The sequence below is a fragment of the Ascidia mentula genome, chromosome 8, assembly GCF_947561715.1.
Source record: "Ascidia mentula chromosome 8, kaAscMent1.1, whole genome shotgun sequence".
NCBI classification, from domain to species: domain Eukaryota; kingdom Metazoa; phylum Chordata; class Ascidiacea; order Phlebobranchia; family Ascidiidae; genus Ascidia; species Ascidia mentula.
In genome coordinates, this window is record NC_138573.1 from 6,881,603 (window position 1) to 6,906,720 (window position 25,118).

Sequence of the window (25,118 nt, forward strand, 5' to 3'; positions counted from 1 at the left end):
GTGTGATTCCGTCTGGGGATTATAAAGTATAGCCTATCAGTATTTTTCAACCTTTTTCAACCCGAACTGTGTGAAGTATTGCGGCATCAGCAACACGTTTGCGCAATTACATTCTTTTTATTACAAAACGAGTCTTGTTGTTACACAACATTAATAAGGCAATTCACGATGGAACATTCTAACTGGTGAGAGTGGATGATTATTTTCATAAAGCTTTTTACATCCTTTGTGATAAACAAGTGATTTATGACCCGTATTCCACGAAACATCAGTCAAACTAATAAAATTTGCAGAACACCTGGCGATCTTTCACGGAACACTGATGTTCCGCAGAACACCGGTTGAAAATCACTGGCCTATATGACAATTACGAAAATTGGTTTATATTGTGAAGTGTAAAGTACGCGCTACATTTGAGGCACATATTGATGCAAAAAATGCCTACAGGAGTGGAATGTAGAAATCCTACGATATCTATTAAACATCATAATGTCTGTGGGTTTGTGGGTTTGTGGACGCCGAACGAGTTTAATTCGTATTTTGGGGAAAGCACCCGTTGGTGAGCAGATTCCAAACAAACAACAAAGTAATGTTACATTTTTGAAAGCAAAAAATCCTATACTGGTAGTAAGTTTTTAAACAGGATATCTTTATTTTCTTAAAGCACTATCACTGTATTTGTTTCGGAAGAGTCGATATTTTTCGTAATATAGCGTTTTTGTGAAGATTTTGCCATCATGAACTTCAGCAGGTAGCCTATGTTGTGAAGTGCTTTTAAACTGTTAAATTTGTGTTGATTTATTTAAATAGAGTCTGAATAAACTCTAACTGGGTTCATCATCACTACTAAAATGCTAACTTACATAAAATGATCAAAAGTACGTTAGCTTTGGCTTCCTAATCAGACTCTTTACCTCTTTAAGTATTTTGCACCCGAGTATTTGAATGGAAATTGTTGATTTTACAGGTTTATCACTCCAGCAAGTGCAGCAAGACTAGAGTCACCCATCAGGTATTGCCTCTCTTTTCGCCCAAAATGGACACATATTTCTGTGATATATGTCATTTACTTAATGGTTTATACATTAGCGGTATTCAGACTGGAAAAAAATGTCATGTGCAGAGGACTCGTATGCAAAATTTTATGGAAGATACACACATTTTTTTATGTTCTAGGTTGTTTACAAATTTGCTATAAAAGAAAAGCCATCAAAAGCTTGCTTTTGATATGAAGTTTTTTAATTATACTTTCTGGAACTTAACGTATCTCATAGATGTTAATTTCTAAATTTTAAAGAAAAACGACATTAATGGCAATCCAGAATCCAGACATTATCTCATTGGCAAGTGGAATGCCCAACACTCAACTTTTTCCGTTTAAATCATTTGAAATTGTCACAAAATCAGGACAAGCAATTAATCTGAATGGAAAAGATATGGCAATGGCTCTACAGTACTCAGCATCCCAGGGGTATGAGAATACTAAAAATTCTTTATTCTGTTAGTGAGGTCTCACAACTTGTTTATAGTGCTGTTCTTCTGGTAACTTTTATGCCAGAAAAACATACGTTTGAGTTAACAATGTCTGACGGCAAGAATAACATTATATTTGTTTATGGTGTTTTCCATTTCTTAGAACACAGGATCTTATAAATTGGGTAAAAACACTTCATAAAACTTTTCATGATCCACCTATTATGAAAAAGTCAATCGAGGATGATGGTTTCAACACTTACATTTCACCGGGCAGCCAAGATGGGCTCACAAAAGTATTTGAGATGTTGGTCAAATCTGGCGATAATGTAGTCCTTGATGACCCCTGTTATTCTGGCACCTTATCAATGGTAATAACGAAAAAAAATTGTGATCAATCTACACGTCTTTGTAAATTTTAAGTTATTTTTTAAAATACAAATCTGTTGTCAGCAAAGCAGAATTTGTAATGTTTGCAATAATCAAGTGTTAGGTGTTTAAAAAAATTGTTTACACCAACCATAACTATACAAGGAACAACAGTTAACCAAGTGCACTTTATCAAACTATTGTCACAAAATTGATAAAATTTTTTATTTTTTATTTTTTTTTGTTTGTTTTTAGTCTTGGTGAACAGTGATATGTTTGTCCATTTGAAAACCAAACTAATATTGAAAAAACTTATTTTTTATTCTAACATTTTAGTTGAGGCCAATGGGCTGTAAACTTCTTCCCGTGCAAACTGACAGACACGGTATGATGTCAAAATCCTTACTGAGTGTCATGGAGCAATGGAAACCTGAAGATGCCAAAGATCCACAATCCACAATTCCCAAAGTACTCTACACAATTCCCAGTGGTGGTAATCCAACTGGTGCTACAGCTACTTTACAGCGCAAACAAGAAATTTACAAAGTAAAGTGTGACGTTTCATGGCTATAGTTTTAATCTAACCGTATCTATGATGTTTGTAGATTGCACAGACCTATGATATGGTTATCGTGGAAGATGATCCATACTACTTCTTGCAGTTTGAAGTAAGTGTCCTAAAAAACAAAAAAATCAAGCCTGTGGTAACAGTTATTTTCCACAGAAACCTGTACCAAGCTATCAGTCTCTTGATGTTGATGGAAGAGTAATCCGCAGTGATTCGATGTCCAAGGTAGTGTGAAAATGAAATATTCTGTTTGTTGTTTGTAAAATGTTCTGTCACATGTCTTATCTGTTTTATGCAATTAATTTACACAATAAATATGTCAATAAACGTAATTCATGTTTACAGCAATTTGGTAATTTCTTCAGGTAATGTCATCAGGGCTAAGAGTTGGTTGGATTTCTGGGGCAAACCCTTTTATTCAAAGACTTATTCTTCATCAACAAGTAACAGCTCTTCACACCAGTACATTAATTCAGGTAATTTTGCCTGTGCAGTATAAATTTATCATATCATTTGTTTAACTGTCAATTATTTCTCATAGATGATGCTGAGTAAACTTCTTGATCAATGGGGCATTGAAGGGTTCAGTAATCATGTTGCAGACATTCAGACTTTTTACAAGGATCAACGAGACAAATGCATCCGCTCTGCTGACAAATGGTTGAAGGGTAAGTGTTGTAGCAAAATGTTTATTACGTCTGCAGATTGTTTTAATTTAAAAAGGCTTCTTCGAGGCCATTTAAACAAATTTTACTGCAAACACAAACCACTAGCCTCAGCAGCAAAGCAAATTTCCCGACCTAAAACTTTACACTTTTGCACTGGTCATTAATTTTTGTCTACATTGGATTAGTTTTAGAGTTAACTTATGTTGCCTTCAGCTATTGTCCTTCACATTCCCATTTTCAGGTAATAAAGTGTGGTGTATATATTTACACACAGGATTGGCAGAGTGGAACGTTCCAGAAGGTGGAATGTTCTTGTGGATGAAATTGAATGGAATCAAGGACACAACACAGTTGCTTCAGGAGAAGGCTTTAGAAAAGAAGGTTCTGCTACTTCCAGGGTCAGTGTTTAATGTTGAAGCAGGAAAACCATCTTCTTTCTGTAGAGTGGCCTTTTCATATACTTCCGAAGAAATGATGGATGAGGTGAGAAATGGGGCTGAAGGTAGTTTTAAAAGAGCATGCTTGCTTTGGTTCATGGTCATTGACTAAGTAGAAGTAATTTTAATTACTGATTTTTCAGTCGTACAAAAATCAACTTTTTTGCTTTTCCTTTCCAAACCTCTAATTTCAGCACAATATTAAGTTTTATTGGAAGTTTATAAGAAACAAAGATAAAGTCCCTACATTGCAACATAAAATACTCCAAACTTTTCAAACACATTTCGATATTAATACCAAAAGCCAGCAATGTAGGTCACATCTGCAGTAGCTATTGATGCTTATTGCACAGAGTTAGATTTATAAAATCCACATATATACACACAATGTGTAATATTTAATCACACCCAATCGCATAATATTTAATCCTAAACATGTTAAATCTTCTATATTGTTTAAAACATACAATTAAACTTTCATAAATAAATCATTTTTAACAGCAAATTAGGTGAGTCAAGAACAAAATTTTAGGGAAATGTGATCTGAAGCCGGAAATTTAAACTGAAGTTTCATAAGAGTGCCAGTGGGTGGTATCGACAGTGGAACTGATAGTGGTTATGTTTGGGTGTACATTAACAATTGCACTTGTCACTGTCTCAGCTGATGATTGTCCAGAGTCTTCTCTGCTTTTAGAACCATGTGGCATATTTTGGATGAGGGATTTTGACCTCACCAAGCCCAGGTTGTACATTCTGCCTAGTTGAAAGAAGCTATCTTTTCTGCTTGTTGAAGGTTCTTCTGTCTGAAATGGTGGCTGACTCAACCCGCTGTCTTCAGGTGGCTGTTGTTGTGAATGGACATCTACACACACTTGTGTGATGCTGGGATTTTCTGCAAGGTTCTCATCTGGAAAATAAACTGTTGTTAACAAATCAACAAAATTACTTAAACTCAGGGTTTGGCATTTCTTCAAGTGACACAAATATCATATTTTTACACAAACCAGAAAGTTTCTAATTTATGTAACATGCACCAAAATGTTAAATCCCAAGTTTTTATAGAAGCCAAATAAAAACAACACAAGTTATTAACCCAGTTTTATTTTTTTGTAATAATAAAAAACGTAAAAGCAGCCAAATAATATGCAAATTAACATCAAAGTTCATGTTTAACTAACAACTTTTTGGCTGTATTATAGATAAAAGCAATAATGGTTTTCACAGTTGTTTAATGCGAGTCAAGCAGGATAGTTGGGGCTGTGGTTGATGATCACCAATTCTACCACAACCAATTCAGTATACAGGAAGGAAGGTGACATTTATTAACTCAAAGAGCGCCTGGTGTAGGTGCTTACCTCGACTGCAATTAGGCCCTGTATAAATACAGTTACGAACATACATGCACCCACCTGAGTCTCTGCTTTCATTGTCACTGGAGTTATTTTGTGTTTGCCACATCCAGCGTTTCAGGGTAAAAACTGAACCTACGGAGCTAGCCAAGGTATGACTTCTTTGCACTACGCTCGATCCCAGCCTTTCAATGTTTGTGTTAATGTCCTAAGGAAACATTGTGTTGTGAGGCTATTTACTGTCATGGCATACTTGACCACAAAAGAGACCTGTTTAAAATATCATACCTGCATTGTAGGCATGTTTGGCATTGTTGGCATAGATATACTTGGCATTGATATGCTTGGCATGGAAATACTTGGAAGCTGAACTCCACTCGGCATTTCTATGTGCAGGCGCTCCCTTAAAAGTCAACAGTTATATGCTAGTACATGGGTTTAGTGCAGTCTTTTCCTAAAACATTGACTGTGTACCTAATATTAGCAGCATATCCCCACATGTTTGCAGAGAATTCTGAATGCCTTGCATCATACAAGGTCTTCTTTACAGAGTGTGCACCTTTCACAACTGTATCCAGAAACATTTGTTGACATGTAAAATCATATCTGCTGTAATGTCTGAAGAACAAAGAAAATTCAATTTTTTGCAACAAATCAACTCTTACTTGATGTAATTGTTTTGCAAACCTGTTTGCACTTAATGATGCCATGGATTCATCGAAGGATCTTGAACGTAGTTTAATGGGGGGATTTTGTTTTTCTTCTTCTTTTTGAGCTTGCAAAGCTTTTTTGTATTGTCGTTTCTTCTCAACATGTTCACATATGTATCTAAAATTAAAAACAAAATTAAAAAAAGCTATTTGTATTGAATAGAAAAAATGGCGATAACAACAGCAGGGCAACAGGGTATTTTTCTGCTATATGACTTTGGGCAGGAAATGACCCTGCAGGAACTTGTTATAAACAGATTGCCCACATTATTATTATCTCACATTAACCGGAAAACAACCATTACTTTTAAAAAACACATTTTGAAATTCCTAACGTTTATTGTCTGTGTCACAATCCTGTGTTTATTTACTGCAGCAAGGTTACTTACACACACATGTTGATTGAGTTCACTACCACAGCTATCATGAATGCCACACAAGCAACTGACAGCAGTATAATGGTACTGGTTTGGCCCAGTAGGACGCTCAAGGCCACAGTGGCCTCTGTGGTACTGATGTTGTTGAAGGCAACACATCTGAAATCAGTATATATTGATGATCAAGACATACAACATGTGTTAACAATAACTCTTGTGCTACACATATGCATTTCACACAGATAAAAATAAAATTTGAATGCAAGTCACTTACGTATAAATGCCAGTGTTGCGCAAGCGGACATTTTGCACAGAAAGAGTCTCCCCAAACTCAGAGAGTGAAAATGAGTCTTGTTGGTTACTGTCTGTCGCAATGCTTTCCAATGATATAGTCTCACCTTTGGGTGAAACCCAGTGTACTAGGGGTCTTGGAACACCACTAGCAGAACACACCAAAGTGGCACTTTCAAACTCAACTGCAGTAACATTGTGAGTTTCAGCAATCGATGCGTTTCTGCATGTCAAATCTGATGAGGTAACATCTTCAAGAAAGTGGGCCTGGAGAAGCTTTGGATGGTGGCATGCAAAAACTTGTGTTGCCATGCTGTTATGCAGAATCCAGCTCTGCAGTGAAATTGAAAGACAATCACAAGACCATGTGTTGTTGTGCAGAACAATTACATCGCTGCTATCATTGTTGCCAATACTATAACCATTGACAGCAAGTTGGGTAAACCTCTGAAGAATGTTTGGCTCAAGATGTTGCAGATAGTTATAAGACACATCCAGAAAGTGGAGGTTGGTCAAATAATTCAAAGATGCCCCATTTACTTTCACAAGCCTGTTGTGTGATAAATGCAAAAATTGCAAGGTTGCAAAACACTGTCCATTAAGGGTCCTCTCTGTCAGAACTGATATTCTGTTGCAGTCCAGCTGCAAAATACTTAGGTTATGTAAGCCTGCCAGCAGGCCACTACAAGTTGGAACTTGAAACAACCGATTGTTTTGAAGATAAATACTGACCAAATTGTTTGGTAATAGATTACAATTCTTACAGAATCCATCAGAATTGAATGCATAAATGGCATCAACATTTTTTGCAACCAGAGATTGAATATTACTTAATTTGGTCAGGTTAAATTCATCCTTAAAAGAATTGCTGGAAATATCCATGCTCAGTAATGATTTAAGTTGTTGCAATGATACAGTGGATGATAGTTTGTTGTTTTGTACAGCAATTTGCTTGATTTGAGGTATTGCAAGACTTTGTATATCTAGCTGGGTAAGTGCATTGTTAGCTAAATCAAGATCTTCAAGGTTTCTGAAAACAACTTCCTTTGGAGCTTCATAGACTTGCAACTGATTGGAAGATAGATTGAGTTTGTTAAGATTTACACTTAGTCTGACATAGTCCATAGAAAATGCAGTCATGTTTGTGTTCGTCACGGTTAGAGTGATAAGGTTTGTAAATTTCACAAGTTTCTCCGGTGACACAATTTCCACACAGGAAATGCTGAGATGATTGATTGGAAAACTGAAAGTCAATTTTTCTATTTGTAACACTTCACTGCAACTAGGATGTAAACTTGCATTGACTGAGTTAACATTTGTTTGTTGAACAGCCAGTTTACTGTGACAGGCCACTGCATGTTCATTGGACGCCAATAGCTCACAATTGCAGAGTTTGTGACATCTGACACTAAAAACAACTGAACATTGGATGGACACGGCTATCCAAAATAAAGTGACACAAAATGCCATCTTTTTGCTTCCAACAGCATCAGTACTAACTTTGCACTTCCAGAGAATTATATCCCTAGATTCTATTGAAAATAAAAGACAAAAACTTGTTAAGTTTTAGGGAAAGTAAACAGTCAGATCAGACCTAACATGTGTATCCATTAAAAGTCTACTTTCGATCGAAAATGAGTTCAACATTTGTAAATTGTTGTAGTTGCAATGCACTTTTCAGCCTAACATCCATTATTCTATTTAGTCAATATTGTAATAACTTCTATGTAATATACCTAAGTCACGAAGGAAGTAACCGCTTGTAAGTAAACGACACGCGTAAAATAAAACTATGAGAGACTTACCTGCGTCTTGCCTTTTGCATTTGTCCAAGCAACTTGTCACAAGACAACTTTAACCAATATTTGCTTTGCCACCACACTTCAGAAGCTGGAATCTTTGTTCTGTCTGTGTTTTGGGATTTTTCCTCTCATCCGAACCAGTAGGCCTGCTGAATTGGCAAAACTTTAACCAGATCTGCTTTAACTAATCGTTACAAAAACAAGTGCTTGGTGGTTTGCAAATCATTTCTGTCTTATAGTCATAGATAAATTATCAAATTTTATTTTGCGAAAATGACCAGCCTACAACAAATTAACATTATACGCACAGAGAGATTAACGAGTCACGCATCCATGTGAAAGTTCTCTTGGAGATTTACGGTTTGTCGTAGGATTCCTTCTATTGTTCGAGGTGATGGGTCGCAACCGGCGTGGCCTCCAGGTCGTGCTGGCCAAAGCCCTCAAAACGTAAAGTCCAACTTGGCTTACCGAACGTTTTCTGCGACCCGATTTGGCAAACTTTAGTAAGGACGGTAGAATGGATGGTTATAAAAGTATGGTCGTGAGGAAATCAAAAACGACAACCGGATCATTTACGGTTTGAACTCACAACCCTGTAGGCTTTTAATGCTGTGATCGCCAAACAAGAATCTGCGCAGTGGGGCGATCCTGCTAATCATGCGATTGCATGAAACATTGCTATTTAGGGTTTGGGCGTGAAGTATTTGCAAAATATTAAATGAAATCCACAGTTAAACAAGAATAGGTCTAATAAATATAAAACGACCCAGGAAAACGGGGAAGATAAAACACAAATAGCACTCGCGGTCAATGTAAATTAGCATTGGAGTCACATAATATTTGACTTTATAATTGAAAGCGCAATGAATGTAATGTTGCTTTTGTTACAGGCATTTCGAAGACTAGCCGATTTACTCGAAGAAGAAAAGAAGTGACCACAAGCTTGTATTTACCTATGAACTCCATGCATATTTCACCTTGTTTTGCACAGTGTTTGCGTGTTGCATGTGTTTGCAATGTATACCTCTCATTGTAAAATTATCAAACTATTAAAATCACGATGACTATTCGGTTTGTTATTCATTTCAAATCGCCTTTTCTTGCTTTTTGCTGTGATTAAAAGATATCTCGTTGACAGAATATAAGGTGGGTTAATTTGTTGTGGGTATGTGAATTGTTCTTGTTTGGTAGGTTTCATATATTCTCTCTTTATATAGTTTTTCAATCATCATAAATTTTCGTTCCGAGCTTTGAAAATCTTCAATTCAATAATTTGCGAATTTCAATGCGGCATTTTGACTCCAAAAGCATTATTTTAGTTCGTCTTAGGTCATTTTTCAGATAGATTCAGCTCACCTGCGATAGCCTATTATAGTTTCCTTCGGCGCTTGCACTGAAATCATTCATGAGCCTACATACGACGTACGACAAGGAACAAGTTCCCAGCAATATAGTTAAGCGAACCTGTGTAACTTTTCCTATAGTCCTAAAAACGGCTGGTTTGACGACTCTATACTCCATCCGGAGAACAATGCATATATCTTTATAATCAGAGGGCAGCCATCGATGAGAAAACGAAGAAAGAAAGATTGAAAAGAAATGCGATTTACCGTCAATGATGCTGTATATTTTACCAATATTGCAACATGACCTTTTTAGTCGTGTTATATAGAGAATGGCAAACAAATGTTGTTCGCAGAAAAAAGTAAAAGGCCTGTATTTAACGTTGTTTAAGTCAAACGTCTCAAAACAGATTAATTATGAGGACAGGCCATAGAAAAAAGGATGCTCGTATTTTCCTAAATTTCCTAAAAAGACGCACCTTCAAAAAATAAGGTCATGTTTTTTAGGAAATGTGTAATTGTATATATTTTTTTAGATTTATTCCGCTTCTGTAGCAGGAATCATTTTATTGCCAATATATCCTTGGTTTTTGTGTATGCTACTTATTGTAACCATAGAATACTAAAAAAACATTTGTTTGCCATTCTCATAGTTCTATGTTGTAACATATCAATCGTTACATCTCTGCTATCGCAATTCGCATCGACATTCCGTATAGATACGATTATATTGCAATCTATAGTATACTTTTGAGGTTTAACCAACGTGTGTTTCTGTTTGTGTCAATGCACTAAATTTTTCATGAATGTGAGTAAACACCAATTACAAGTACTGGAACTAGACACAAGTGGTGCGCATGCGCAATGTGGCCGATAATTCGTCATGGAAGCTGCACATGCTCGAGAAACGAGAGAAGATGGTGTGTGTGCGTTGCGTGACACGTGGTCCAGGTGCGGAGTTACAAACGTGCTTAAAACAGATCATCGTGACTTAGTTATGCATATTAAAGCTATTAAAATAAGATATAGTGATTTGATGTGCTACATTGAGGTGTTGTCATTGTCAAGGCACACTGTAATGAAACGACAGCTGCATAAGACAGACGTTTTTTTTGTCATACCGTGGTAATAAAATAAGCTTTTAACGAAGTTTGGGGCAGTTTTGATTACGATGGTTTTATATTATTCAACTGGAATTCCAAAACGTTAGACTGTTGCTATATTAAAACCATAGACATATGGAACTTTGTTTATTATGTCTACAGTTTTAATATAGCAACAGTCTGTTATGTTAAGTTGAACCTATCAAATATAGTAACTGCAATTATACTGATCATTCAGATATGAGTTGTCAAGTGGGATAAATAAAATGCAAATAAAAACGTATCATATTATAATTATAGCATACTCTTTTTTTACTTTGCTATTACTTGCAGAATATCAGTAACAATATGCATTGATTTGTGATTTCAGTTGACGTTGGTGGTTTAGCAAAGTGAAAATAGAATCCTGGAAAGCTTCTAAGGGCACGACTCCTTTCCTTTATTGCAATGACGAGTGTTGTTGCTGCTAGCAACATATCCACTGTGACAAATGACAATGAGAATGAGGGACTAAAAAGTCCATCCTGGGCTAATTGCAGTCCAGATCCAAACGAGTTGGAAAACATAGAAACAGGGAGTGCAGAAAAGGATGAGAATGAAAATGTTGCAGAAAATCATGGAAAAGAAGAGGATGAAAGTGGAGAGGGGTGGAGTACTGTAAAAGCCAAAGGTGACAAACAAGAACATCGTCCTTATACAAGGGGACACAGTAGCAGCAGAGGCAGGTCAAATCGCTTTCACCACAAAAAGAAGGCTCGATACCCGCCAAACAATGTTGACAGTGGTGTTTCCAAAAAAGTAAAAGACAGTGACCCATCCCAAGAAAATGTCACCAATCAAGCAAATGGAAATGGGACATCTTCTGAGATGCAGTCGGGGGGAGAATCTGCTGATTCTGAGTCGAGAAAATCTGATAGTGACAAGAAAGAAGGCACACCCAAGGAATATGTTGAGGCACCAGTGCCAAAAGTCAATCCATGGGGAAAAGAAAAACCTTCACCAAACAGGTCACCACCGTCATTGACACCAAACCATAAGGCAACAAAAAATGCAACAAAGCAAAAGTCGCCGGCAAAACCCAAGCAAACTACCAAACCTTCACCTATAAAACTGCCTGCAACTTGTGCATGGGGGAAGACTGGGAACTCATCGAAGGAAGAAGCCCCCGCAAAAGAGAAGCCCACGGAAAGTGCGGCTGCCGAACCAACAGACACAAAAAAGGAAACAAGTAGGCAATTTAGTTATGGCATGTTAGATAATGTTCACTGCACTGTAATAAGATTTTTCCTGGATTTAGATTCTGCAAGTGATTCTGGTGTTGAAGGAAATGAAACTGAGGTGTGTTGGAATGTTGTGTTGTCTCTGACATGATACCACCTATATTTATGTGTTTTGTTGTAGTTTTATTTGCACGTACATACTGTTAACATATTTTTTGTTTGGTTTTAGAAAAGTGGTTCAACTTCTCCAGTAAAAGAAACCTGGCCCTCTTTAAATGAGTCTGTAAGTATCATATTACCTGTGATATGGTAGTGCCTAGTTTATTTTTCATTTATTGTTATTGATTGTAGACATTGTCACCAAAAAGCAAACTGGATAATGGTACCAATCAATCAATTGAAAGCAATGAAATAACTGGCAAAACGGTATGTATTTGCAAAGCAATTAAGTACTAATTTGAAGTATTAAGTTTCTTCATGACCTTCATAATACACAAATGTTCAAAATTGTTTTACAATTTTTTTTTTAAAGGAACAAAAGAGAAAACAAAGGCGTAGACCTGGCCCACGTCAGACAAGCCAAGAGAGCAGAGTTGCTGTAAGTCAGAGTTGCAATAATGACAAGAACAATGACAGTGACTCCTCCAAAGAAAATGATGCTGGTCGTTCATCTGAACCTAACACACCAAACAGTAGGAAAAAAGGTATACCAAATAGTACCAAACGTAATGTGCTTGTACTTCTTTAGGGCATCAGCTTTGTAATATTTTGTAATAAACAAGTTGGTCAATAGACAATTGAAATTTGCAAAATTTTACTTCCTAGCTATTAATGATTCAAAAACTTTGTCAAATTTGTTGACTTCTGGTAAGGTTGTGAAAAATCTCCACAGTCGAAAAAACACAGGTCCACAGTCAGATAATGAATTTGTGCCATGGCTCTATATGCCGGTCAGAAACAAGTGGATTGCACTGTGGTAACAATACTATTGATGAGCTTTTGCCTGTGCAAACATCATAGACCTGCTGTTTGTTGAGCTCTTAAAACCTCTTGCTCAAGTGGGTTAAGTCAAATTGTGCTATATGTTTCGAGGGTAGAAATGCTAACATCTCTTGCTGCCATTCCTGTGCTGGCCCTGTTCATTTATTTATAGTCAGAGGCCTGTGTCTATCATGCACTTTTCCCACTGGTGTTTGCCAATGACAAGGCTTGTTAGCAGCCTGTCAAACCAATTTGGATGCTTCCATATTTCAACAGTGAGCAATTATTGCCATTGGCAATTTGAGTTTGTCTTGTTTTACTGCTCGTGTTTTACATTATGTACACTAAATGTTGACATTTTAAACTATTTAATCTACAAATGTGTTGTTTCAAAAAATATCGTAATGTACAATTTTTAAAATAATTTAGTAAAATGTTTTAAGCAGTTTTCCATTAATAATATATATATGTTGATAATATGGCTTTAAATCAGGATACTTTGTAGCCCAAGCACAAACTATTCAAAGGAAAACCACCATCTGTGCATGAGGCAGACCACCCTCTTGTTTAGACTATTTCCTATTCTGTGCATAAACTATAGGCTTCCTAGTAGGATTGACCATCTGGTTAGCATTTACTCATTGCTGTTAGTCATTAGATGTCTTTCTTATGCATTTCATTTTTGGTTGTTTACCCTTCTCTTTCTTAGAAACTGTATGTCACATTTTTATTTTTTGTTTTTATTTTGCTTAGTTAGACTTCTAATAAAGTTTTTTTTTTAAATACTTTGTTTTTTGTTCTTTTTATTTAAATAATGTTTAGATGTGTTATGTTCCATTATGATTCCTTGGATATATATATATTCATCCTGAATGTATTGCAATGACTTTTATATGTTGCAGGGCGTCACAGGTGGGTACCACTACCTGTCGATGTTCGTTCGAAAAGAGGAAGTTCTCGTGGGGGAAGAACAAGATCCACCTCACCTAAAAGGGGGGAACGAGGCAAGCCTTACAGAAACTTTGAAGGATGTTAGTATGAGTTTTTGTTGTATTTGTAAGTTTCTTCATTGTACAAGTGGTTTAGGAAAACAAATTTTGTTGTATATATATATATAAACAGTGGCTATCATATGTTAACAGCATACTGCATTTCCTTAAGCCATCCACAGCTTGTCTAATCCCCTAACATTTTACAGTGAAAGGTAGCAGAAGCCATAACAACAGCAACAATGTAAATTGGCACAGCTCAAAATCTGAGCGTGATTATTATGGCAGAAGGGGTCGTGGCCGTGGCAGAGGTCGAGGCCGTGGAAGGGGTTCTTTTAGAGGTAGTGGAAGAGGTAATGTACAAATCAAAAATATTTTTGGTATAATATATATTTATCAATGTGAACGTCTATGTTTATTTTCTCTCGCAAGTGGTCAATTATTTTCACTTGAAAAGGCTTGTGGTAATAATATTTGTTTGTGGTCTATCTGTCCAGTGTTCTAAATACACTATTCCCAACCTGGCACAATATAATTGGGATCATTGTAATTACCCATTTACAGACAAGTCTTTCTCTCCCGGGGATTTGCCGTCTGGTACGTTGCTAGTTTATGACGCATCGGGATATGCTATGCCAGTGGAAATCATATCACCAATTCTAGAGGATGGCATGCCACTCTATGTGCCGGAGGAAAACTCTTTCGCGCACAATCTTGAATACATTAAGTGGCAAATGTGAGTTAGTGTAATTTCTTGTGTCCAAGACAAATACTCTCACATACATCCTTCCTGTTTCAGTGAATATTACTTCAGTCCTGAAAATTTGGAAAGGGATTTCTTTCTCCGAAGAAAGGTGAGTTACAAGCTGCTTGTCTTTGAATGTTGCTGCACTGCTTACAGTTGCTTACCACTATTTGAGACATACAACAACAAACAAAACACAACCAGTGTGCTTTAAATCCTTGCACAGTGATATGTCATGTTTTATATACAGTATACCCAACCAGATATTACTATGCATTGTAGTTTTACTTTGTAAGAAATAATACAAATTGTAAAGCAAGTTTAGCAATGCCCAACATGTCTAAAGTTTACTAACACATGCCCTTAACAGATGGACAATGAGGGCTATTTGCCAATTAGCTTCATTGCTGGTTTCCAAAGGGTGCAAGCGCTGACTACGGATCTGGAAGTTATTGTTGAGGTATTAGAGTGGCACTAAACTTTTACAGCATATTGTCGATGTTACACTTTTCATGGTGTGAGCTTGTTGGAATAATTCAGCTTGCATGTATTTATATCTTGCAGTCGGCTAAACTTAGTTTGCTAATTTCTTATGGGGTTAGATATGGTATAAATGCTACAAATGCATAGTATTGTTTTTAAATAATTTGATATTTTGAAATTTTGTGTTTTACTACTCAAGCTTATTATGGGCAAACAAATTTATGGGCATTAGCAGTTCAAAGTAGGTAGATCCTACCACGGCATAACTAATTCCTGCCCTGGTGACACAAAAAGTTTATGGACTGTTAAAAATAGCACAAAAACATGATGTGTTTCAGGCACTCAAAGACAGCACTATTTTGGAAGTGGTGGACAACAGTGTACGATGCAAAGACAATCCTATGCAATGGGTGATCATAGACAATCACACAGATGAAAATGACAACGGAATACCTATACCGATCTCTCCATCTGGACATCAGGCCCCAGTCATAGTGAGCCTTTCCCCAACATCGACAACTTCAGAGGAATTTTTCCACTCTCCAGCCAGGAGTCTCAGACACAAGTCAGTGGATGATGCTACAGTTCTCAACAGCACAGTGCCAGAAGAAGTTTCTGAGGAAGTTGTAGCACAATCGGAGCTATGGAAATGGGTAGACACTCCTGGCTTTGTACCTGGCAAACCATTTTCAGCTAAATTGGACGAGGATGCAGATGAATCAATTGGTAGGCCAGTTTTGAAAGTATTTTTCAAAAATGTTCAATGCTCCCGTTTCTCTGCCATCTCTGTTATCAAATTGATAACCTACTTTTTTAATTGTTCATATACTTTTTAATCAATCAATGAAACAGGCATATGTATGAGGATATGATAACTAGGGACTTGTTTTGGTTTTATTATTATTTACGAACATTGAAGACCTGTAATGTCGGCGTCTAAAAATGCTGTGTAGCAACTTTCCACCAATTATAGTGTTTTTGTGCAGAGGGAGAAGTTATAAAGACACCAGAATCACAGCAAGATGCAACCGAGGATAATGAAACCAACCTTGTTACTGCTCGACAAAGTGGCCTCAGTTCCAGTCTTCCCGACATGGATGCCAAATGGTGGACAAAAGTGGAGAAACATCGTCCTAGTCGTGTGAAGCGGGTATGAACCAAGTTGCAGTATTGCTAATTTTGCAATGCTCCATATTAGTCTCCGGTTTCCAACTTCAGTAGTTTCTGGTGCACTTTTGCGACGGGATGATTCTTGAAAAACAACTTTAATGACACAAGCTTTCGCGTTCTTTCACTTTTTTTGGTGTGACCAACCTTGTGTCATTAAAGTTGCTTTTAAGAAATCAGTCTGTCACAAAAAAGTGCACCAGAAACTGTTGTGTTTATTGCCACATAATTTTTTTTGTTTTTGTTGGTATTCATATGTATGTGCACAAAAAGGGTGTATATGTGCATGCTGGCCAATTTACCTCAAACTTAATCCAAATTACAATTGTGACAATTTACATGTAAAACTTGAAAGAAATGTAAAGGTAGAATATTGTGGTGCAATGATAAATTATACCCAGAACTTTGTGGTGTACTTCCTTGGTCGAAACTGGGCAACTCAATGCATTCCCATTACAAATAAACCAGTAAGGATCATGTTTCAACTAAATGTAATATGACACCTATTGAGTGCTGCTAGCTGTAACACACCTATTGAAAGTTAATCCCTGTCCGACCTCATTGACTTTCCTGTTTGATTGTCCTTTATTGGAAAGCAGTTCACCATACAGATTGGAAAGTTTCAGAACCCATTATGTTGTTGATTTCCCAAAACTTGTTTGGTAAAATAAATATTTTTTAGGAAAAACACAAACAACCAAAAGAACCTGAAAATACAAAACCCCCACAAAAGAAACAAGAGAAAAAGAAAGGTAACATTTTAAGTTTAAATCAAAACTATACTTAAACTGTGAACAGAAGTTGACAATTATTTGCTATGTTGTTGCTGATGAAATGGTGATTTGATTTAAAATTAGTTCGGTGCAAACATTAGCAGGCATTTTCCCACCTACAATGTAAATGTCTCTCTTACATTTAACACTTCTGTGAACGGGGGTAAATATTTTTTATTTTAATTCCTGAATATGTTGCGACTCACATGCACATGAGAGCAGAACTACATTAAAAAACTATTGATGTTTTCTTTGGTTGAGAACTCAGGTTTTAATCTAGACTTAAATTGTCTCTAAAGGATCTAAAGCAGCTGGAGAATCGAAAAAGGGGAAGCCATCACATGTCGTTGACAAAAGAGAGGAACTTGACTTCATGTTTGACGAGGAGATGGAGGAGCTAAATATGCAGAAGAGAAGTTTTACCAAGTGGGATTCAGACTCGGATGACGATGTGACCGATGCTGATATCAGAAAGATTATTATTGTAACACAGGTAACACTGTGCTTTAAACACAAACACCTACTGTATCATTTGTCTTTGTGTTAATCTGGGATGGTATACATTCAAATATTATACATATACATATATACCTGTTTTCATTCCACAATTTGTATTCTAAATTGGTAAATCATATCCTTAAATTCTCAAACCATTGGTGTTGCAATGCTGTGGAGAACTAAATATACATCATTTGAACCACAAACAACAACTTCTCTGACTCAAACTGTGTTTTCAGACCCCACCAGCATTCCGCAAACATCCTGGGGGAGACAGGACAGGATTCTTCACGACAAGGACCAAAATGACCCAGGATCTGGCATCAGTCATCAATGACGGCCTTTACTATTATGAACAGGAGTTGTGGGATTCATGGGATGATGATGTTGAAGTTTTAGAACCAAGTGTAAGTGCCCAAACCACTGCCTTGTGATATTTCAGTCACTTTGTCCGATTTTGGACACTCTTTTAGAGACCAAATTAAATCAAATCACTTTTGCACGCAAAGTTGCTACGCATATGAACAATAAACAAGATACACAAATGGCATGGGCACCGTTAAAACCAATGTTGGGTGTTACCAAGTCAGGTCAGACCTTGTGTTTACTCTTGGGCGCACAAAAACGAGTACAACACTGTGCGAAACAATAGCAATTCGTAATTGATGAAACTAAACACGTTGTCAATGTGTCATTGTATTCTTTACAATAGTCATATGATTTTTGCATGCAGGAATCCAAACCCTCGTACACCACAGTGAACTTAATCAGCCAGGCAGATTTCCAAGACATGAGGGGCGAAAAAAGGTCCCCCGATCAGAGTCAAATCACACCTCCGGGTCCACCGACTAAAACAACCGTTGGTCCGCCTCCCGTAGTGTCACCTTCTACCAAAACTGGTATAAGCTTGTTGGTATCTGTAACCATAGATCATTATACTGTAGAATTGGAGATAGTATGTCGCCGTTTCTTTTCTTGAGGGTTTAATAAACCTCAAAAACGTATTTTTTTTTTTAATGCTTTTCCAGTCTCAGTTTAAGGCCGAAAATTGTAACGATTCATCTGCACAGACGAATCAAACGCCACCCGAGCCGTCCCGGCTACGATCCAGGGTAGCCCAAGCGCCCACATGACCCGCAAGACACCGCGCACCCCTCACCACAAAGATTCGGCGGTCGCGCCCAGATTCTACCCGGTGGTAAAAGAGAACAAGGCTCCCGATCCGATGGTAAAACCTACGACATGGTTTAAGTGTTGGAACTTGTGTTCGAATGTCTACTTTGTGTTATCCAGACTCCAAGAAAGAGGAAGACGCGCCACAGCAGCCATCCTCCGGAGGAGCATCACGTCGGATGGGTGATGGACATCAGGGAGCACAGATCAAGATCAAGGACTCCGTCATACAGGTAAAACTTTTTTTTTATACACAAACAAAAAAAGGTTTTTGTTTTGAAATTAACCCAAATGTTGCTGTTTTATGATACGTATTAAAATTGAACCAGTTTGCAAAGAAATACATACCGCTTTTGAGTATGATGGTAAAACACGCGACCAAGTCTGCAGATTTCGTTTTATATATGCTGCCATTACCTGCTAATTGAAATGTTTAGTTGTTTTATGTGCAGTCAAATTATGTATAAAATGTCATCGGTAAAGAACAATCGTTCCGATCTTTGGCGAAAAAAATAACACAGGACATTACCATGCTAGCGTTTTTTTAAATGATTTCTCGAGGCGGTCCTGTTCGGTGCCCGAGCAAACGACCATGTTAACCCCACCATTGTGTGTACAGCGACGGAAACAGCCGTCGAGCATTCGGTGGAACTCCTCACTCCCTCCCCAAGTTCGAGCATCCCTCCCATTTGCTGCTCAAAGAAAAGGGCTTTGCACAGCAGGTCTACAGCAAGTACCACGGAAAATGCCTTCGAGGTGAGCAAACTGTGTTATTAATTTCCCGACCGTTTAGCGCGCTCGCACTGCTAAAGTTTTCAATATAGGATATCCTGTAATTATCGTTGGCACAGGCTGCGCATTCAGGCGCCGTTTTTCAGATCCGGTGGTGCGACGGTTGCGGCTTTGTTCTGTTTGTTGAACTCCGGTGGTACTTAATTTGCATTTCTATGGAAAGGTTTAATGACCTGGTTGCTCAACTCCAAATAGATGCTTGTAACATGACAAGTTAAGGCTGGTTTATTTGATAAATATACCACGCAGATACATTCAAAAAGGAGTCCAATCAATATACTTGCGTGCTACGTACGAAACTCCAACGAGTTTTAAGAGAAACTGCGTCGACGTAATATTTAAACGTTAGTATTTTCTCCCATTCGAACAACACTTTTTGGTTTACGATACCTTTCTATGGCGAATAACTTGGCACCATTCCCTAAACAAGACAATCAGACTTATCAATTTGCAGTAGTGTAGCAAACTCTTCAATGGGCAGAGTGTGTTTAACGTTCATCATTTGCATAAAAACGGTTGCTTAATGATTTTTTAAACCTACTATATGCGATCTTTCCTGATTTTTTCAAAAATATATCGTGTCTTGAATACTCACAGAGAACACACGGCATTTTGATTGGTCAACGGCTAAGGGACCGTGACGCACGTTTAGGGACGCGACCGTTAAGGGCTGCACCAACGGTGGGTGCGTTTGGGTCAACCGGTTTAAGTACCACTTGAGATAGAATTGTGAACGGTTTTCGTGTACTCCATAATACTCAAAAGATCGCGACTTTCACAAGTACACGTGTACCATAAATCGGCGAATTCATGAGTGAATTTGCACAAGTTTTACTTTGTTTTCTGTGGTTTGACCCGGTGTTAACCTTTGGCCCTGGACTGACTGGTATTAATGACCTTACGCAGAGCGTGACCGATTGGGCGTCGGTCAGTCGCAGGAGATGAACACTCTCTTCCGATTCTGGTCCTTTTTCTTGCGCGACAACTTCAACAAGAAAATGTTTGAAGAGTTTAAGGCGCTCGCCAACGAAGACGGAAAACACGGTTACAGGTAAACAGTTACTGGCAAACTGAAATTAATTGTTTCTCTTGAAATTCGCTGTGGTCGCCGGAACACTTGCGTTGTGCCCATCTGTGTTTTATTCTTCTTTCCCCAAACCCATGTTAAGAATCAATGGACGTTGATCAAATCATAACGTTTGTCAACATAAGTTTTAGTTGGTTTTGGCTGCTATTTTTCTTTGTTTGTTTATTATAACTAATAATAATCGATAGTGTGTTGTTGCGGTGCGTACATGACACTGCGTGTATTTGACCTGGCAGGTACGGCTTGGAGTGTCTGTTCCGATTCTACAGCTACGGGTTGGAGAAGAAATTCCGCCCTGACATTTTCCAGGAGTTCCAGGCCGACGTAGTCCGCGACTATCAGGATGGTACGTGAAAAAATTACAAATTAAACCTGCAGTATCGAAGAAACGAAAATTTCTTGTGTTTCAGGACAACTTTATGGGCTGGAGAAATTTTGGGCTTTCCTTAAATATTCTGGCAAACCGAATTTTGAGATCGACACAAGGATACTGGGTTGGCTGAAGAAGTTTGAAAAACTAGAAGACTTCCGGGTTTTGGTAAAGTCTTTATTTTACTATTTTGTGTTCATACGAATCTGTATTTGAAAACCTAATGGTACTAGCCAAGTGTCAAGTCCTGTTTACGAAAGCAACAACATTTATCGATAACCCAACTAACGTAATGTAATTGCAGCCACCGGTCGAAGAATGCCCTAACGACTCACCCAGCAGAGACCCGAGCAGCGTGGGTTCGAATCCCGGACCTTCTGGCTCTCGAACAACGCGCTGATAATGTGTTTTCCCCCGGAGCATACGAACTATGTTGTTGTCGTCGTCGTTGTTGCCGTACATTTCCCATTGCTCGCATTGCGATCCAAAACTAATCCTGGCTTTAAAACCAACTGGAAAGTGGGATTCCCCGCCGCCATATGACGTCGATCAGCAATGAAACGAGCCGAAAGCAAGTTTCAACAACAGAAGAATCACGAGTAGCCCTTCAACATGCTTTGCACAGTTTCACTTTGCTGGAGTCCACCTTTTCCGCCACGTTTACTTTACCTCTGTCGAAATAGATAAAATACTCGTCATTTCTGTACGGTTTCGTGCATTGTCCAGCAGCAGGTGCTGCGACGGCCAAATTCGTATATTCCAACACTGCCCGTTTGTCCTAGCCGGTCGTCCGCCAGGTGGTGCTGGCGAGCATGTTCGCCCGCGACCGATCTCAGAAAACCTCACTGTGACAACTCGGCTGAAGAAATTATCAAATCCCGCACAGCTCCCAAAACTTTGCATCTCCCCCGTTAACAACCCTGAAATGATGTTTCGTCATTTGCCACCAAACAAAACATTATGCTTTCGCTCGGCGTTTTAAACTTGGCTTTTACGCTTCCCCTTGTTTTACTTTTTACTCTCGATGGTGGTTGCACGGCTTTTGTTCCAAGTGGTTTTCGTGGTGATGTGTGACGGCCGCGGTCTTGGAGGCGGTCGTCGTACAGTGTATCTGTTCCCATTGGTTACAAGTGCCTTTTCGTTTTCCATCCGTATGCGTCCTTACTTGTCGCGCATGTCCGCTGTTGTTGTTCATTCTCCATTTGCATTCTTGTCTCGTATCTGCTTGGATGTCGCTGCCCAATGCTGCACGGAAGGGGGTAAAAGCAAAATCAAGTTTTTATCTGTAGTGCTGTTTTGTTTTGTAAACTGGCCAATTTCGCGCAGGGGTATTTGAGGGCAACTTGCCCAGTGGATTTGAATCGTGATTACCAGACAGTCTGTTTTTCCGCGAATATCGGGCGTACCGCTTTTTCGGTGACGGTGTACAAAATTTGTAGAATGTGTCGCAGAACTAATGGAATTAGAATATTCCGCGTTTTCGTGCCATATTGGCAGACGGTATCGGCTTGTGCGTGTTTTCTGTCAATCGGACAGTCATTGGTTTTGTTGGACAATGGGTTGAGCGCTCGAGAATTTTGACTCATCTCAGTAACTTTTTTTCTCTTCGCGATTTTTTGGTCGTGCGTTCGCGAATTTTCTCCTTTGCTACAGGTGAAATATTTTGAAAACCTGGTTTGGGTTCGTTCATTTAATTTTTTTAAAACTCAAATCGTTTACTTACAAATTAACAAGACTAGCTTGATCTAAGAAAGAGGCGTTACAACTGCACACAACCTTTTTCAGCAACAATGTCTCAAACATTCGCCCATCATGCATTTTGTGATTTTTTCATTGCTTTTGAAATTGCATCGAATCAGAATTACGGGATAAAAAACTGGCATGATTTGCTTTTTTTTGTTTTCACTGGGATGTTTGTGCTGGTACAGGGTATTTGTGTTTAGATCCATTGTTGTAGAGCTCGGCCGGTAGTGGCAAGTATTGTCCACCCTCGTATTGCAACGCGATAACCCTTTTCAATGTTGTTTTGCCCTCGTTCGGTTGTTCAAGCAGTCGCTGTTTCCGTTGCAATAAGGAACCCGCTGTCTTTGATTTAATTCTGTTATTTTCTTTGCGCGCGCCAGGTATTTTTGTTCCGGTGGCGGTCGCTTCTTTATATTGCCCGAAAACACCTTGTCCCGTTGCAAACTGATCAATACTCTACAAAGAGACACTTCGCACAGCTTTAACGAACAAGATCTAGTGATTTATAGTTTTTTTCTGCATTACAACCTAAAAATCGCACGCCAAAGCTGTAAAAATGTACTTCAGAAAAACTGTTGTTTCGACTACATGACAAAAAACATTGCTGCCAGGAACTCGTCTGCTAAATCATCCTTACCCAGCTATTTGCCCCGCGGTTTTTCCAACGCTCTCCGCATGACCCCAAACCACATCACAAATCGCATTTCTGCGTAATAACAAAATTAGCAATCGTGTTGAATTGTTTCATCGGTGGCGGTTGTAATGGCGTCGTGCTCGCTCGCTTGTGTGTGTGTGTTTGTGTGTGGTATTGTGTGTGCGTGCGCGCGTTGCTTGTTCGTTTGCCTTATACTTCCCTTCTTGCTTTGGTTTTCGGCGCCCGTCATGCGAATTATCTATCCCTTCTCACCTGCGCGTTGCTACAAGTGTAATTTATGTGGACGAGGATCGACAAAAAGAACAACTAAAAAAAATAAGGACATGGACAAGTGGTGATGATTTTGTTGATTAATATGCAGGCAGCTATTGGGGGTGTCGGTAGCGCTGTATTTTGCACGAACCCGTTTTCTCGCCAAGATACGCTGATTGGTTTATATTGCAACACCACGTTGCTTTTTGTAGAAATAAAGCTTTTGAACAAAAGCTTTGGCGCGAATGCGTAGTTTAAAAGAATTTCGGAAGGCTGTGAGTGAGTTTGTATTTTACTGCGAAAGTTTGTTTTAAAACTATCCTTCAATGCCAATACTGTAGTCTGCTTGCAAGATTCGCGTAATTACTCATTCTTTTTTTCGGTCCCAAGTTGCTGATATTTTTATTAAAGGCGTGACATCCCGTGCCTTAGTTCCTGGGGCTATAAGTTAAACATTAATACGTTAGTTTGCTATTATCGACAGCCATTAAGTTTACTCTAGATTCAAGTAAATAGTGCTCACCCCCAACTGCTGGTTTTCTGTTGTATCAGTATAATAACTTCAGTCTATATTTGTACCAATTAAAAGAATGGAGGATTTATTCAAAGGCATGGAAATTGTTCAAAAATACTCCTTGTGTCGCAATGTGTACCCACCAGTTCTCTCAGATAGCATTTTAAAGTTCCTGAACAAGTTCAGTCGGACGGAATCAAGTGAGTTACAAATGGTTGAGGTCGCTTGCGGCGGGGGGCAGTGTACAAAAACTATGTCTCAACATTTCAAACATGTGCTCGCCTTTGACATAAGCGAGATTCAAATCGAAACAGCCATGGTGGACAAGCCTTCAAACGTTCAGTACACGATAGCTTCGGCAGATGCTTTTCCCTGTGCGAACGAAAGCGCGGATTTAGTGCTTTGTGCCGAAGCGGTTCATCTTCTGAATTGGGAAACCTTCCTCAATGAAACCAATCGGGTACTAAAGCCAGACGGAACGTTGGCGCTTGTCGGGTATTGGATGCCTAAGATCAGCCCTCTACACGTGGAGGGCGAAGAGAAAAAAGAGCTTTCGGAAAAAGGAACTCGGCTTCTTGTTAACTTTAAACTACAAGATGGATACAGCGAGTGGGTAAAGGACGCATTCGAGTCCAGATATCGCAAGTTCTTACAACTTCTACCATGGAAGTCGAAAGAGCATGACATCAGCATGAAGGGTGACCTTACGTGGAGCATGACTCAGCTAATGTGTTACGTCGACTCGTTGTATAACTACAAGAAGCACATGGAGAAAATGAGAGAGGAGGCAAGACTCAGGAAACCGGAGATTACAGATGAGGAACTGATGCAGCTCGATTATGGACAGAAGATGCGTCTCGACCTCAAGGAACTTTGGGGAGTGTCGAATGTGGATGACGATGACGTTTTTATGAAGATCGAATTTCCTTTATTTCTTGTTTTGGGATGCAGAAAAGAGTCAAAAACTTTGTCTGATTAACATTTCCCTTACGTTCAAACCTATTTATAGTTTTTTGTAAGTGAGGGGCATACAGGGTCTTATCGGTGCAGCTTTGCCTGGTCATTTGGAAGGGAAATATCGTGGTATGCTAACCAAAGCAGCACCGATAGACCGAAACAGTGGCCTTGTATGCAGCTTACTAAAAATATCATATTGGCTTCATTGTATATCTAATCTTATCGACGT

General features: G+C 38.6%; 4 protein-coding genes across 4 annotated transcripts; 3 read left to right on the top strand and 1 right to left on the bottom strand.

Annotated features, from left to right (window-relative positions):
• The first annotated feature begins 547 nt into the window (after nt 1–547).
• LOC145911407 (kynurenine/alpha-aminoadipate aminotransferase, mitochondrial-like) lies at nt 548–9,175 on the top strand. The gene is made up of 12 exons (XM_082998728.1): nt 548–586; nt 665–751; nt 968–1,012; nt 1,298–1,471; nt 1,637–1,844; nt 2,179–2,388; nt 2,448–2,510; nt 2,567–2,635; nt 2,776–2,886; nt 2,952–3,078; nt 3,353–3,561; nt 8,935–9,175. The coding sequence occupies exons 2-12, from the start codon at nt 738–740 to the stop codon at nt 8,977–8,979; spliced, it is 1,275 nt and encodes a 424-aa protein (XP_082854854.1). The 5' UTR covers nt 548–586; nt 665–737; the 3' UTR covers nt 8,980–9,175.
• On the bottom strand, nt 3,713–8,169 carry LOC145911095 (uncharacterized). The gene is made up of 8 exons (XM_082998343.1): nt 8,048–8,169; nt 6,226–7,774; nt 5,964–6,110; nt 5,552–5,692; nt 5,339–5,482; nt 5,153–5,267; nt 4,925–5,072; nt 3,713–4,422 (listed from the first exon to the last, which is right to left on the bottom strand). The coding sequence occupies exons 2-8, from the start codon at nt 7,710–7,712 to the stop codon at nt 4,073–4,075; spliced, it is 2,532 nt and encodes an 843-aa protein (XP_082854469.1). The 5' UTR covers nt 7,713–7,774; nt 8,048–8,169; the 3' UTR covers nt 3,713–4,072.
• Nucleotides 9,176–10,864: 1,689 nt separating the features above from the next.
• LOC145910508 (uncharacterized) lies at nt 10,865–22,965 on the top strand. The gene is made up of 23 exons (XM_082997651.1): nt 10,865–11,718; nt 11,788–11,828; nt 11,940–11,993; nt 12,062–12,136; nt 12,243–12,414; nt 13,594–13,722; nt 13,890–14,033; nt 14,245–14,416; nt 14,480–14,534; nt 14,796–14,885; nt 15,247–15,634; nt 15,895–16,058; nt 16,758–16,827; nt 17,148–17,341; nt 17,586–17,753; nt 18,059–18,245; nt 18,417–18,574; nt 18,640–18,752; nt 19,139–19,275; nt 20,218–20,362; nt 20,635–20,744; nt 20,809–20,936; nt 21,073–22,965. The coding sequence occupies exons 1-23, from the start codon at nt 10,938–10,940 to the stop codon at nt 21,166–21,168; spliced, it is 3,771 nt and encodes a 1,256-aa protein (XP_082853777.1). The 5' UTR covers nt 10,865–10,937; the 3' UTR covers nt 21,169–22,965.
• Nucleotides 22,966–24,008: 1,043 nt separating this feature from the next.
• On the top strand, nt 24,009–24,911 carry LOC145911846 (uncharacterized). Its single transcript, XM_082999288.1, has one exon. The coding sequence runs from the start codon at nt 24,009–24,011 to the stop codon at nt 24,909–24,911; it is 903 nt and encodes a 300-aa protein (XP_082855414.1).
• The last annotated feature ends 207 nt before the right edge of the window (nt 24,912–25,118 follow it).